Here is a 14,339-nt window from a genome sequence, read left to right as displayed (position 1 = left end):
CAGGAGCGTGAGATATTCCAGGTCTGGGGAGCAGAAAGACTTGAGGGAATGAAGGTCAAACCAAGCATTGTTGACCATGAACCATTCCCTTGCCCTTCCCAGAGACTTCTCTCGACCTGTACGCTTTAAACACGGAGAACCACGAGAGTATGATGGTGTGGTCTGGTATCTCTTCTGACAACTAAGTCTCTGTAAGGCAGATGATCAATCCTTTGTTTCCTGCTAGAAGGAGATCCTTGCTCTCAACTTGCACAGCTGGTTGTTGTTGTTGGGCTCTTCCCTTGCCTCCGACTACACCTCCGACGCCTACATAGTAGCGCTGCTGTGGTGTGTGGGTCCTCACCGTTTCGAGTGAGCAGGGAATCCCAGTGGAGAAACTCCTGATTAGTGTAAGTGATCATTGAATCTCTTATGTTTAGCAATGTGTCTATATCTAAACTGGCTGGCTTTAGAGGTGAAAATATTGCAAAATAAAAAATAAGCAAAAAGCTGCAAGGTCCGTGAGGAGCACAAAACAAGGTAGCCATACTTGCACCATCTTGCCTTACGTGCCAAGATCATTAAGGTTCAAAACATTTCCTACTCAATCCAATTAAGCTGCAAGTGATTTGTTTGCAACATCAGAAGATAACAACACCTAACCATAGCAGAGATGTCTATCCAAGAGATGCAACAATTTCATTCCAGCTAGAGTACCTCAACTCTCCTTGACTGGGTGACACAATTAATGTCCATGTCCCTGCTGTCTAACAAAGGGAGATATGTCCTCTAGACTCACACACATCTCACTGATGCTCATTTGAATAGCCTGACCTTGGTGACATGTCATCTGTTACTACATGACAACAGAGGAAAGACCTTTAAAAGCAATGCAAACAAAAAAAATGTCATCCTATAGCTTATTTTTTTCCTGTCAGTGTACCTCCATGATTCATTGTCAAAGTCTCTGTCTCAGGGTGCATCATTTCACAAATCTATTTCGCTCTCCCACCCATCCATCTTGCTTTTAGTTTTTCTTTTGCTCTACTGCTAATGCAGATCCCCTGACTAATACTTTAGAAGTCATTTTTCCATCTGCAGGAGAAGAGAAAAAAAAATAGGAAATTCTACATTCAATGACAAAGTAAAAACAGAGCAGCATGAAAAGCCTTAATGGACCAAAGACTAAAGCATAACCTCTCTTCCCTTTGCCTTCACACTTAACCATTTCATTGCTTGCTCATTTATCTTTCCGTCTCATGTCTGCCCTCATGAATGATTGCTCATCCATTATTAAATTTGTTGCCTTTTGCAGCAAAGCAAAAATGCCACATGCTAGCTTAAGCAACATTTCATGATTACAATGCCCTCTCCCCTCTCTCCTAAACTATATTTATGCAAATTCATCTCCATTGGATCCCAGTTTTGGAACAGCATGACATAGCATATCTAATGAAAACTTTGTATCTTTCCCAGTACACCTTCCCTGATACACCATGAATGCAGTGGAAGGCCAGAAGCAGCAACAGCGAGGGAGAAAGACACAGAATATAGTTTAGGTTTCATGAAATCAAGAGTGAATTTCGGCATGGCTGAGAAAGGGTCAACCCCAGCAGAGTATGGTAAAAAAGAGGAAGGGAAGAGCAGATAAAGAGGAGCACAAAAGAGGAGGAAAAATAAAGGAGGACACGAGGAGAGGTAGGTGGGGAGGAGAAAGAGGAGGAGTAGATTTGTCTGTCTTGTCTCTTAATTGGCTGGAGGTGTACAGAGAACAAAAGACAAACTCAACCAGCCGTGACTTTTCAGATAACCCTTCGTCGCACAAACACTCACCTCCCCGCATGCACACACATACACAAGGAGGTGCGCTGCCTTTTGTGTACTGCGTTCAGAGAAACATCACCTTGGAATTCTTTTAAAAGTGCCAAACAGCATAAATACAACAAACACATAAATAGACACATATGCAAAAATCCGAGCACATAACCTAGCACCTAGATATTCCAGGAATAGGCATTTATAATTAAAATGGTGAAATTTAAAAGGCTAACTGTGCACACTGGGGATTTTAAAATGCAGACATCCAGGGGCTGTTTTTATATTATCTGCCGAGAGTCTAGATAAGCATATCCTGCAAGAGATTAGCCATAGAAATATAGTCTAAACTTATCTAATAAGGGAAAAAGTGTTTCACTATACGGTGCGGTTGGGGAAAAAAATTGAAAGTGTATGATTCAGGGAATCTTAAATGTGTCTTCATCTTTTACCTTTGATAGCAAGTGACAGATTTATCAACAAAATTACATCATCAGAAGGATGTGTGTGTGCTCAGATTTCTTCTGTTCTGCAGCTGTTCAGGGGATTATTTGCACACCCTGTGAAATCTTTAGAATAAATCTTGGATTTGTACAGAGAGCAAACTCAAGAGTGTGGCATGTAATGCTTAGCTAACACATTTGAGTAAACGTTTGTTTCAATGGATGCTTCAAAACTGCTGATAGCTTCCAATCAGAAGTGAGTGTCTCTTGACTGATGTTGGCCTTTGTGCATTACTGATTGTCAAGCTGTGCAGGCAGGGTGGGGAAATTAACACCAGCCACCAGCCAAATGCTGGTAAAATATGAAAGTGGCTGGTAGATTTCAGACACAAAATAACGATTTACGATTGAGTGGCTGGTGAATTTGAACATTTATCTGTCAGTGGCTGGTAGATGTTCACATTTTAAAAAGTTAATTTCCCACCCTGTGTACAGGCATAGAAAATCAACAGCAGATCTGTGCAAATCACACCCGTGCAAGAATGTCAAGTATATACAAATGTGTGCACATGCACAAGCACAATTAAAGCAGCCTCTTTAGACTAACAAGATCATTTTAGTGATTTGTTAACTTCAACAACAATCAATGGAGACATAATGGGGGGTAGGTAAAGGGAAGGCTAGCAAGAAGAGAGCAATGGACCACAATGAAACGTACAGTGTATTATTTGTATACAAATATACTGCACATGTGCAGCAGTAATAGCCTCGGCTATGTCTCTCCAATGATACACACTATCTGATTAGATCAGCACACATTATGTTTAAGAGCATCAAAAAAAACCCAGCAGATTATATATATATATTATATATATATGTTTATATTGTTTTTTTATTAAGAGTCAAATGCAGATCACTAGAGGATCATGGGCATGTTGTTTTGACATGACACACCAGCCAGCCCGATAAACAGTGAGCAGAGATGTGATGAACAACTTTTTTAAATCAATAGTGCCTTTTTCGTTTTAATTATCAAACTAACTTACCTTCATTTATATCATTTAGTTTTTCAGAGTTTCATGCTCATAATAAATCACCTCGAGACTGCTGGCATTGTGCCTTTCATCCCTCAGCCCATCTTCTTGTTTGGTGGTGTATTTTTCACATTCCATCCAGTGAATGGCCAAATGTAGACGACAAGAGATTCGAGACAAGATATTTCCTGTGCGACTATTGTACAGCTCAGGTTGAAGCAAAGTGTGCAAACCAAACTACAATAGTTCTTAATAAGATATCTCCTGGAATGCAACATCAAAGAGAGAGAGATACTATTAGTGAGAGAGTGGATTTTTCTCATCGCTAAAATGCACACAGTATCCATGCTGTATGTTTATAAAGCCAGCTCATCTGTGATTGATTTTCTACCAGAGAATCCAAAAAGGATGAGGGAGGCAAAAGCTGTGACACTGCTGAGCTTTCTGGGGACACAAAGTGGTTTTGGGAATGTGGTTAAGCTCTTTATTCTGTGGGGACAATATTTCTAGCCGATGTCAAAACCCCACAGTGAAATTCAATTTGGACTAACAGTGCATCTATTGTTTCTCAACCAATAGCAGCCCCCTCATTATTCTGTACAAGCTGGTGAGGCACGAATATTTTGTCCTGTAAGTCATAAATGAGCTCTTCTTAAAATAGCTCTCAAAATTACATTAAAATGTAGAAATGAAGAAATAAAGAAATAATGACAGACACAGAGGACTACATCTGCCTGCTGTCTGCGCTACAGGCCCAACTGCTGTACGATCCCCTTGACCTTTACAGCTCTGGGTAAAACCTGCCCCACAGGCTCATAAGCTTTCCTTCCTCCACACACACACACACACACATACACACCACCAGGGAGCTCACACAAACCTTGACCTGAGAGCAGTGGCTAAAGGCAGATATAACCAGCTTCCCTCTCAGGCCTGTGGGCCAGTCAGTGCGGACCATCTGGAGACCAGTTTGTAATTTTCCTTTTTCTTTAAAAAAAATCTCTTAAAGCATCAACAGATACAGAATATATTGGATCATCTTTTGGGAAATCTTGCAACATAAACAGGCCCTTGTAGAAGAGACAATAAATGGGATTTTTAGTCAAATGTCAGATTTTTTTTCCAGTGTTGTGGTGGAACAAAGTGAATTTCTATGATGACAGGGATTTTATTCAGGAGCTAGATTCAATAATCAAAATGCCTCTTCAAAGCCTGTTTTTCCTCCAACGGCAAACATTACAAGCAAACACATCACGCCTTCTTCCAGTAAAAATTCATTATGTACACTGCAAAACAAAACAAAACAAAACAAAAAAAAAAAAAGGACACATGGAAGTGCATCTCATACATATACGCGATGCTGTCATGCAAGTGCCAGTGATTTGTTTTGGAGTTTTAATTCCCTCAAGACTGTTTATGTGTGTGTGTGTGTGTGTGTGTGTGTGTGTGTGTGTGTGTGTGTGTGTGTGTCAGAGTGAGTGGGCGAAGCAAAGAGAGGAAGACAAGTGTGACAAGTGTTTTTTTTGATCAGATGCATACGTATCATCTGTGTTCCGGTGTCCCACACACGGAGGCAGTGCGCACTGGTGTATTTGATTGATTGCGTGCATGTGTGTTTGAAAGGCGGTACCTGAGGGCAGCAGGCAGTCCAAAGGCGTCAACTCTTCATCCATGGCAAGGATTCACAAGAGCCTGTCTTCAATCAGCCGACTCACCTGGAACAGAAAGAAAAAGGTGGACGGACACTGTTGTTTCTCTTCTTGCTTTTGTTTTGTTCGTTTCTTTTTCTTAGTGAACAAAGACAGTCAGTTAATTTTCAAACTCATCCCAGTTTACCGCCAAATTTCTTCTATGCGTATGATGATACTACGGACGGATCACAGGGTAACAATATTAACACAATTCTTTATAATTACAGGATAAACACTGACATTTTAGTGCAAATCATCACATTATCTGTGAAACTGAAGAGGAATGATTAGAGCTGAAACAATTACTCAACTAATCAATTAGTAAATTGACAGACAATTAATTGGCAACATTTTTGATAAATGCCAAATATTTGCTAGTTCCAGCTTCTCAAATGCACATTGCTGCTTTTCATTGTCATATAATAGTAACTTGAATATCTTCGGGTCTTGGACTGTTGTTCAGACACAGCAAGCAAATTTAAGACGTCACTCTGGGCTTTAAGAACGTATAATGTGCATATTTCACCATCTTCAAATCATATGATCATTTATTGCATAAAGATCTCTCTGTTTCAGCAAACATCTATAGATAACTGAGATGAAACAAGAAGGTGTAAGGCGTCTGAACACTTTTAACACCCATAATGCAAAAACAAATGTCGAAAAGCCTGTCAAAAGGCTAAATGCCAGAATACACAACAGTTTCACCATTCTTGTAAAATGAAGGATAAACAACAAAAAAATCTCATGTGAAAATAATATGTTAACACCCATTTTTAAAAACTTTCTAACAAAAGATTTTGTAAGTAAATTTAACTCACCAAAAGCTTCTGATACTACTCTCTTCTGCTCTCAACCAAAGACCTTTTGGTTAATGCTATGCATGTATGACAATGTGTTCCTCTTTAACACTTTTGCAACTACTTTCATACATGAACAACAAAAACATGAAGCAGAAGTAACGCACCTCGCACAATTTTCCTCTTACAACCCAGCCTGCAGAGTAGAGCAGTGTGTGGATAGATAGCCTACTGCTCACAATATTATAAATAAGTCAACTGCTGCTAACCTTTTAACACCAGGTTAACCTTTAAACGCCATCCAATAACAAAAGGATAACAATCCTTCCCCTTCCCACACACACACTTACAGATGCCACAGCCAAAAATTGTTTTCCAAGACAACTGGACTATATTAATTATTGATTAAAGTATTATTCCACTGGACTGTATTCATTGAGGAAATTGACTGAACTTTAGCCACTATAAAATGGGATTACATAATCCTCAAATTGTACACAACAGTTCTTGGAAAACCTGTCCATCAGGGCTGATACTAACAGTTATTTTCATTACCATTTTCATTATTGATTAATCTGTAAGGATTATTTTCTCAGTTAATCAATTTGTTGTCCATAAAATGTCAGAAAATGTCGATAACTATTTCCAAAAGCCTAAGGTGACGTCCTCAAATGTTTACTTTTGTCCCGACCAACAGTCCACAACCCAAAGATATTCAGTGTACTGTCATAGAGGACTAAAGAAACTAAAAATATTCACATTTGAGAAGCTGGAATCAGATAATTAGACGAGGGACTTTGGCACTAAAAACATACCATTGAAAGATATCTACTTGATTTGACTAATTTGGGTGTCTGGAGTTTCATATTAGCATCAGATAAACTTTTAAATACATTTTTGCAGAGGAGGAGGACTGTGGATTTTGTCCCCCATCACTTACATTGTAAATGCATCATGAAGTGATCTTCTAATGACCGGTATGAACAGGAGGAATGATTACGGCATGAAAAACCTATTTCAATGTTCATTTGGGCACCTGACTGCTGTTTTAAGACAAAAACTGTGAACCAGTCCTTTAATTTGCAACCGCTGTGAAACACAAACGGATCCCAAGGTGAGAGATAATATTACATTTCTCCACAATACAATCAAAGTATAAAATACAATTTGTTCAAAGTGAAAGTAAAAGGCTTTCAAATTAGATACATTTTTCACTTTCACCCAACAATAATGGTTTAAACACACAGGTAGTAGAGTTTTGCCTGCGCAGGTGACACATTGCCTGAGGCAGGATGAATGCAGCTCATGATGCTTTGCCCCAAAGACCGCTCCGTTAACCACACGTTTTTAAGCTTCTTTAACAGAAACCGGCCCCGTTGACCGTGTCGAGACACATAATAGGCACTCTCCTTTGAAAATATGATTTGACGTCCTCACTTGCAGTTCGTATTTTAACTGCACAACATTTAAAGCATTTCCCCCGCAGCGGTGTGTAAATGTGAAGCCTGTCTCCCTCCAGCACGCAGCTCCTAACTAACTGCGATAAAACCGCGTCATTCAAAAGAAACCAACACACAAACCAACACAGCGTTTCAGTAACAATTAACCGACTTCACAGTTTAAAGCTGTCATTGCTCTGCTTAATAAATATTCAATAAAAACTTACAGAATGAAGCGACTTCCCGCATTAATGCGGGCCAAACAGTCAAAGAGCGCGTAAAGAGGAGCTACTCGGAAGAGGTGGCCGGAGATTCTTATGGGGACATCTAGAGGCCAAAAGTGGAAAAACATCTTCTTGTGTATTGCTCTGATGATGAGATTCTCAAAAGGAGTCCCAGAGGTTTTTAAGGAGACTCTCCTGCAAATTGAGAGATAGTTTAATCTCCCTATAAATTTCATTCATTGGAAATTATCACAATAAGAGACTATTTCAACCACCGCGTTCGCTCTTCACTGTAACCATCATTATCTGCCCTATTACATTGTGAGCAGATGTCCAATTTAATATTAAATCAACAAAACAACAATATTCTCCCAATATTTGGACTAAAAAGGATTATAAAGCAGGCCATGCAGGTCTAATGTGGTTATATTTGGGGCTACATGTGAACTTTAAAACCCTTAAAATGTCAAGAACACCCAAAACAGATGTGCATTAACACCACTGACTCATATGTGACGGAGCTTTTTTACTGAAGGAGGCTATTTTCAGGTTTAATTCTGATGTAGTTAAATGGAGCATTAACAGTCAGACAATTAGATACTTCCAGTGGTGTACTGGCCATCGGGCATACCGGTGGGCCGATGGACCATCAAAAAAGCCATAAAGTTTTTACCAGCCCTGTCTGTCTCTTTACTGGTCCTCTCTGTGTGCCTGTCATTCGGGGTGCACAAGAGAGCGTGCGTGTTCCTAGACTGGGCTCCCTGGCCAATTGCAACCAAGTTATATACTGTAGGCCTACATACAGCATGTAAAACAAGGATAATCATCCCAATATTCACTGTCACATAAAGGTGGGATGATAACAACAGGGTTGAAATCCAATCATTGGCAGTGAGTTCCTTCAAACCAGGCTGTTGCCTCTACTGAGGACACACTGTTTACACACACAGGTAAACAGTCTATTGTCTGTTTACCTGTGTGTGTGTGTGTGTGCGTGTGTGTGTGTGTGTGTGTAAATTGATGGTGTATGCTTCAGATATCTTCAGACAGTGCTAGAAGTAGTGTAAAGTGAGAAACCAAATCACTCTCAAGGTGAATCCACCCTAGAGGCTCGTTAAAATAAACGTTCCCTCATCAATCAGCACTTGTCCTGTCTCCCAGACAGGAAATCACACACACATACGCACACACACACTCTCAATGCACAGTTTAGCACAGACATGTAAAGGCCAAACACGCATGCGCATACGTGCTATGCATGAGAAGTCATTCATTCTTTGGGCATGCATTATAAATACATCTATGAATAAATTCCAGGCTGAGTGCATTCTTCATTGGCAGGGATTTTTTTACAAGGCCACACCAGCTGAATGTTTGATCAGATCTCTCCCTCTCTTTCTCTCTGGATCTATTCAGCAAGCGCAACCTTCACTGTCCATCACTCTTTCTAATATTTACCCTTTTCGCTTTCCTTTCTTTCTCTTTTCACACCTTTCTTTCTTAGAACATTTGTCTTGTCTTTCTCTCAGAGAGCTGATCAGCTCTCCTCCTCTCACGTCTTCTGTTTGGAACTCCCAAATATGATATTTTTGTCTTGACTATTTGAAGGCAGATCAGTGGTTAGCAAGAAAAAGTGGGTCAGTGGCTGTAGTAGTAAAGAAAGGGACTAGGTAAAAAATACAATGCAGATGCAGTAATCTTATGGAAGGAAGGAAGCTTCTTACATAGCCTAACATTAAACAGAAGATTGATGAACATGTGGAATGTTTAACAACTTAAACCTCACTTCCACCGTTTCTGTAGTCAGTCATTACACATTACACTGAACTCTTTTTGAGCAGCCAAACATGGTTAAAACTCACAGAATTAAATTCTAAAGGTTACCGAAGATACCACATACTTCAGGCTAAATTCTAGGGGAATGTGTATAAAATGATGCACAAGACATCTACGATATTTCCATGACTATTTACTATAAAAATTAATTTTTATACAAGTCACCCATTTAAATTTTATTATGGCTTAAAGTTATGCATCATTAAGGGTGTGACCGCTTTGAGTGACAGGCAGGCAGCGTTGCAAACAGTCCACAAACCAATGGGTGTTCGTCACGGTGGCTACGTCCATTATTTTTTAAAGTCTATGTGTATCATCAAAATCTCTTGCACATCTGTGTAGTCTTTGTGACAGGTGCGTAGGTGGAGTAGCCACATACTAAAAAGGTGTCCCTTCTTCTTTTTAGCACAGTCTATGTGTATGACATGATTGTTATGGATATTTTGAGCAATGGTCAGCACCTCAGTGGAGAAAAGTGGGCACGAGCCTTTGATGTCTTAAAGCTGAAAAAGTTCATTGAAGTACTTGATCAAGGAGAACTGAAATAGCGAACATCAAAGTCATCTGCAACTCGGACACTGTCTCTTTCCGTTCTGTCCTCTGAAGGTCTGAGTCTTAGTCTTTAACCCAAGCAGATCAGCCTACAATATGAAAAATTAGTCTAATTGGTTCACTAGTTTCTAAACAAGGAACTGACAGTTTAGGTCACATTGCATGGAACCTCAGCAGTTTTGGTTTGAATGTCTGACTGTGTCAATAGAATCTACGCATCCACCTATCTGTGTTGTCTAGGAAAGCCTCCTCCGACCTTGGTGACCATGGCAATGCTGATTTACCCTCTATCAGAGAGGTTTCTGCTTTCCTCAAAACATCACAGACAGCTGGAGTCTTAAAGAGAGGAGAATATGTCCCCTTCCTGCTTAGGAATTACAGTGTGACCTCAAGGCCCAGACTTGACCCGGTGTAACCCAATTTGTAACCCGTAAAGATGGAAAATTCTATAACAATGATCAGTCACAGAGGAATAAGATGTCAAAATCAAATAATTTTGAGATCATTGCGCAATAGCTGTAGAAAAAGAGCATCACTGTGAAAAAGTTAATTAGTTAATATGTAACTTAATATGTGTCTTTTACATTTCTCCCCATGATTTCTGTGCAAGACTGACTCATGTCACAAAGTCCTTCAAACTGGAATAAAAAGACAACTGAGTCACATTTAATGAAAAGCATGAAAATTCTCACAGCTGGCAGATGGTGGAACCATAGAAAAAAACCCATTCCCAAAAAGTGAATCTCAGCCAGGCATTCATTTGCTGTCTTTCTTCCTTTTTTTTTTTTTTTTTTTTTTTTTTTTTAGTGTGCAAGGTAATAAAAGAAGTGTATCAAAATCTCTTGCCAATTGCTTTTTAATTATCTCTTTGCAGAACATTGAGGTTTGTCTCTATGTTTTGGCTATCTATCTTGTGTAACTAATTACCTTCATTATTTGGCACATCAGAATCAGGAGGGTTGTTGCCAGTTTCTCACCTGCCTGAAATGGTGAGGTGACATTAGGTCACGAGCACTGGTGTTACTAAAGTGAAGACAACCAGGCTGGGTCATTTCTTCCTAATACCGCCTTCTTTCAGAATATCTTGCGTGGAACTAATGCTGTGGACATTTTCTCTTCAAGGTCACATCACAGCAAAGTGTGTTTGTCTTCTGTTCAATTTAATATCCTCTATAAGCGGATAAATGGGTCACAATATTACCCCGCTCACCCATGGCAGAATACACCTGTTATCATGACAGATAATAAAACAAAAAAGAGAGACACTAACTGACATGCAAATTCAGACTCTCTTTCCCTCATATGCACTCTCTTTACCTTTAATCCTCCCTATCATCACCTTTCTGTAATTTCTCTTTCTCCTGTTCTTTTTCTCTCTCACTAATGCACCTCCTCTTTGTCTGTCCTTTAATTATTTTTATCTGTCTTAACCTCATCTCCCTGTTGCCATTTTTTTAATCTCCCAGCCCCCTTTTCTGCTCTTCCTTTGCTTTCAGCTCCGTGTCTGCTTTTTTCTGTCTTGAGTTTTGTATTCGTACAAGATTTCATGTCAGTTTATGGTTTTTATGGTTATGTTTTGACACAGGTAGAGAGCAGCTTGAATAGAATAGGTTACTCAGAGGATCTTTGCAGCTGTACTCAGTTTGGTCAGCTCCACACACTGGCTACTGTTGAGAAAGTAGTTGCAGGGGGTATTTACAGCAAAATCAGGGCTAAGTAGGTCATTTTTCTTTTTTATCTGCCAATGATGATGACCCATTTCAGTTAGGAATGAACAAGACATAAGGGCGATGGAGTACATCCTCTTTTTCACTTGTTTTTGAAGTAGAGTCTCCTGCCATGGTCAACTTGGGTAAAAACAATACAGTGCAATGTGCCGCTTAGAGGGGGATTTCTCTCTCGCAGCTAACAAATGGCCAACAGTGGAAAGAGACAGGACTTAAATTACTCTAGGTGTACCTGAGCTCTGTGTAATGGGTTACTAAGAACAAGGAGAGCATATTACAGTTGACTGGATCCGGGATTTCGAAGTGGAGGTGGCCACTCTTTTAACTTCAATACATGGGCAAGGTGGTAATTATCAACAACTTGGCAGCTTCTTCCCTGTGGCATTACCTTGCTGTACTTAATCCCCACCAGAAGCTTCCTGTCATATGTCCAGCGTCCAACTGGTGGAATTCTTTTTTGGTCACAATATCATTGCCTGAGAGCTGGTGTCCCTCACCTGCCTGTCCAGAAGCATGGATAAAGACCGACCTTGAGTGTGAGGTGGCACCATTCCAGCAGCTATAAACTCATATCTTTTGAGGAGGCCAACAGATGTGCTCTAAGAGAGAGGACTGGGGCTGACAGCTCAGTGCTGGACAGTCATATTTTCTCATGAAGCCAAAAATGAGCGCTATGGGTTATTAATCACTCAAGCCTCCGGTTCTACATATCTGTCCTGAGGGCTTGGCACCCATTGAGATTGACGTTAGTAGATGGTGTAATGTAGGATTTAGGGCGTACAGTATGAATGGGGGTGAGGGAGGAGAAAGTCATCCAAAAAATGAATATTTCCACTAGTGAGTGTTACAACCCTCAGGCAGATTTCTGTGAAGATCAAAAAAGTTGGAGCACATCCTCTGTCACCTTGGGCTAGAGAAAGAAGATCTAGACTAGACTGACCTCCCAGAAACTGCTGGAGGGGTTTATGGGGGAGCTGCTGTGGGCCCTGCCAGGCGCTGTGAGGGAAGATGCAGATGGTGCCTTGTGATGCCACCAGGGAGGAGATTTCTGAGCTCCCTGTGGTGCAGATACTGGGGTTTGGCGAGTGGAATGGAGACACACTCTCAGCATTACTGTATGTGCATGGGTTATTTTAGATGGACACAGAGACAGGGCTTGTACACAGCATGTGATAAGGTCAGGAAGACAGTCCAACAAACACTTTGATGTTGATCAGATGCTTACACAATGTTTATACCTGTAAGAACATTGAATACCTGTAAAGAAATAGTGGCAGGAGGGTGCTGGTACTCCTTTATTGGTTAAGAGACGTGCAGATGGCTTTTATTTCCGGAAATAACCTGAAAATGTTTGATAGTTTCGTTGTGTAATTTTACTGCCTATAGGCTACATATGTTTTGACTGGCACAGGGCTCAGTGTGAAGGCTGGAGAGAAACTTTGGGTAGGTATCATCATGCATATGTACTGTATGGAAAAAGACCAAAGCGTGTTATTGAGTTCTCTGTTTTGAGGCCAAGTTAGCTTCTTGGTTGATACACAGGATAAAGATAAGATGAGTGGTTAGGTCCTGGGCAGTGCTGAAAGAGATGATCTCAGCACCCTTTAAGGTGAAGAAAATGTAATTATTTTTTTCTCTTGAAATGATATTGTCATGGAGGCAATATCTAGAGGCCTGTGAAATGCAATATATACTGTATATATACTGGGAAGAAGAGGTCAGACTGTTTGCATTTCATTGTCAGAGATGATTATGGGCTTCTGCTGACAATATGGATTTGTGATGTCCTCTCAGTTTTGTTGCTTTTGGTGTGCGTGTGTGACAGGGTAAGTCAGAGCTGGAAAATATTGATCAAATCAATTGTATAAATATACATAGTTTTGACTCCATACTTCACATTTAATTGAGATATTGTATCATTTTGAGTATCTGTGCTTTCATTTTGAACTAAACTTGGGAAGCAGGATACTGTGGCTGACTAAAAAAAAATCATAATCAGCAAAAGATCAGGAACATCATCTCATATCATAAAAATCCATATTAAATGGATATGTGATCAAAGACATATTGATTTATCTTGGTGCAGTATTTGAATGTGTGTTTGAGAGTTGATGTGTTGTTTATTCTTTTCACCGTCTTGTATATTTCATCAAAAGCCATCAATTCAAATGTATGCCCCCAAACCATCTCCCTGACACACTTACTCTATCTCACTTTGCTCTCTCTCTTTCTCTCTTCCTGCTACCATAGACCTCTACTTCATTCTTCTTCTTCCCTTCTTTTAAAACACCATTGATCTTTCTCTCCCTTGCCTGCCTGGTCTCTTGGGTTCTGTGTTCTCTAAACACACAGACCAACAGAAACTCTGACAATGAATCAATCAGTTTAATGCATGAAGTGTCTTCTGACTTTCCACTGCTATTCCTCTGAAGGACTATTTGCAGAACCCGTCTACTCTAATATTTTGTCTTTCTTTTCTCTTTCTACTTGGATTTTCACCTTCTCTTGTGAACCCTGCTGCCCTAAAATGACCTCAACCAAATCAAATTTCTCACTCCGATTGCCGCCCTCTCTCTCCTTCGCTGGTGTTAAATAAAAATGGACTCATTCTAAATATGCTTTTTTCTCTGATTAGACAGATAAGCTGCTCAGAATCTCCAGTTTAGCCAAATCCCACTCCTAATTGAAGGTGCACCTTCCAGCTTCAGACAGCGTGATGTTACCTTTGTACTCTTGAGTGCTGAAAGCTGAGTAATCACATCAACAAAGTTCAAAGAATTACTTCCACATTAACTGAGT

At 40.0% G+C, this 14,339-nt stretch overlaps 1 protein-coding gene across 3 annotated transcripts in view; it reads right to left on the bottom strand.

The window, feature by feature from the left end:
• The window catches only part of tpk1 (thiamin pyrophosphokinase 1), a 71,041-nt gene extending 63,510 nt beyond the window's left edge, over nucleotides 1–7,531 (bottom strand). The window contains exons 1-2 of one of the 3 annotated variants that reach the window (XM_067577701.1): nucleotides 7,429–7,531; nucleotides 4,902–4,986 (exon numbers count right to left, since the gene is read on the bottom strand). In XM_067577701.1, coding sequence (XP_067433802.1) covers nucleotides 4,902–4,944 — 43 coding nt within the window. In that variant the 5' untranslated portion in view covers nucleotides 4,945–4,986; nucleotides 7,429–7,531. Of the gene's footprint in view, nucleotides 1–4,901; nucleotides 4,987–5,783; nucleotides 7,388–7,428 lie in introns of those variants that run through there. The other 2 variants (XM_067577702.1, XM_067577703.1) reach the window with 2 other exon arrangements.
• Between the last annotated feature and the right edge of the window lie 6,808 nt (nucleotides 7,532–14,339).

Source organism: Thunnus thynnus, chromosome 21, assembly GCF_963924715.1.
Source record: "Thunnus thynnus chromosome 21, fThuThy2.1, whole genome shotgun sequence".
Classification (NCBI taxonomy): Eukaryota; Metazoa; Chordata; class Actinopteri; order Scombriformes; family Scombridae; genus Thunnus; species Thunnus thynnus.
This window is presented reverse-complemented; position numbering and strand designations above follow the sequence as displayed.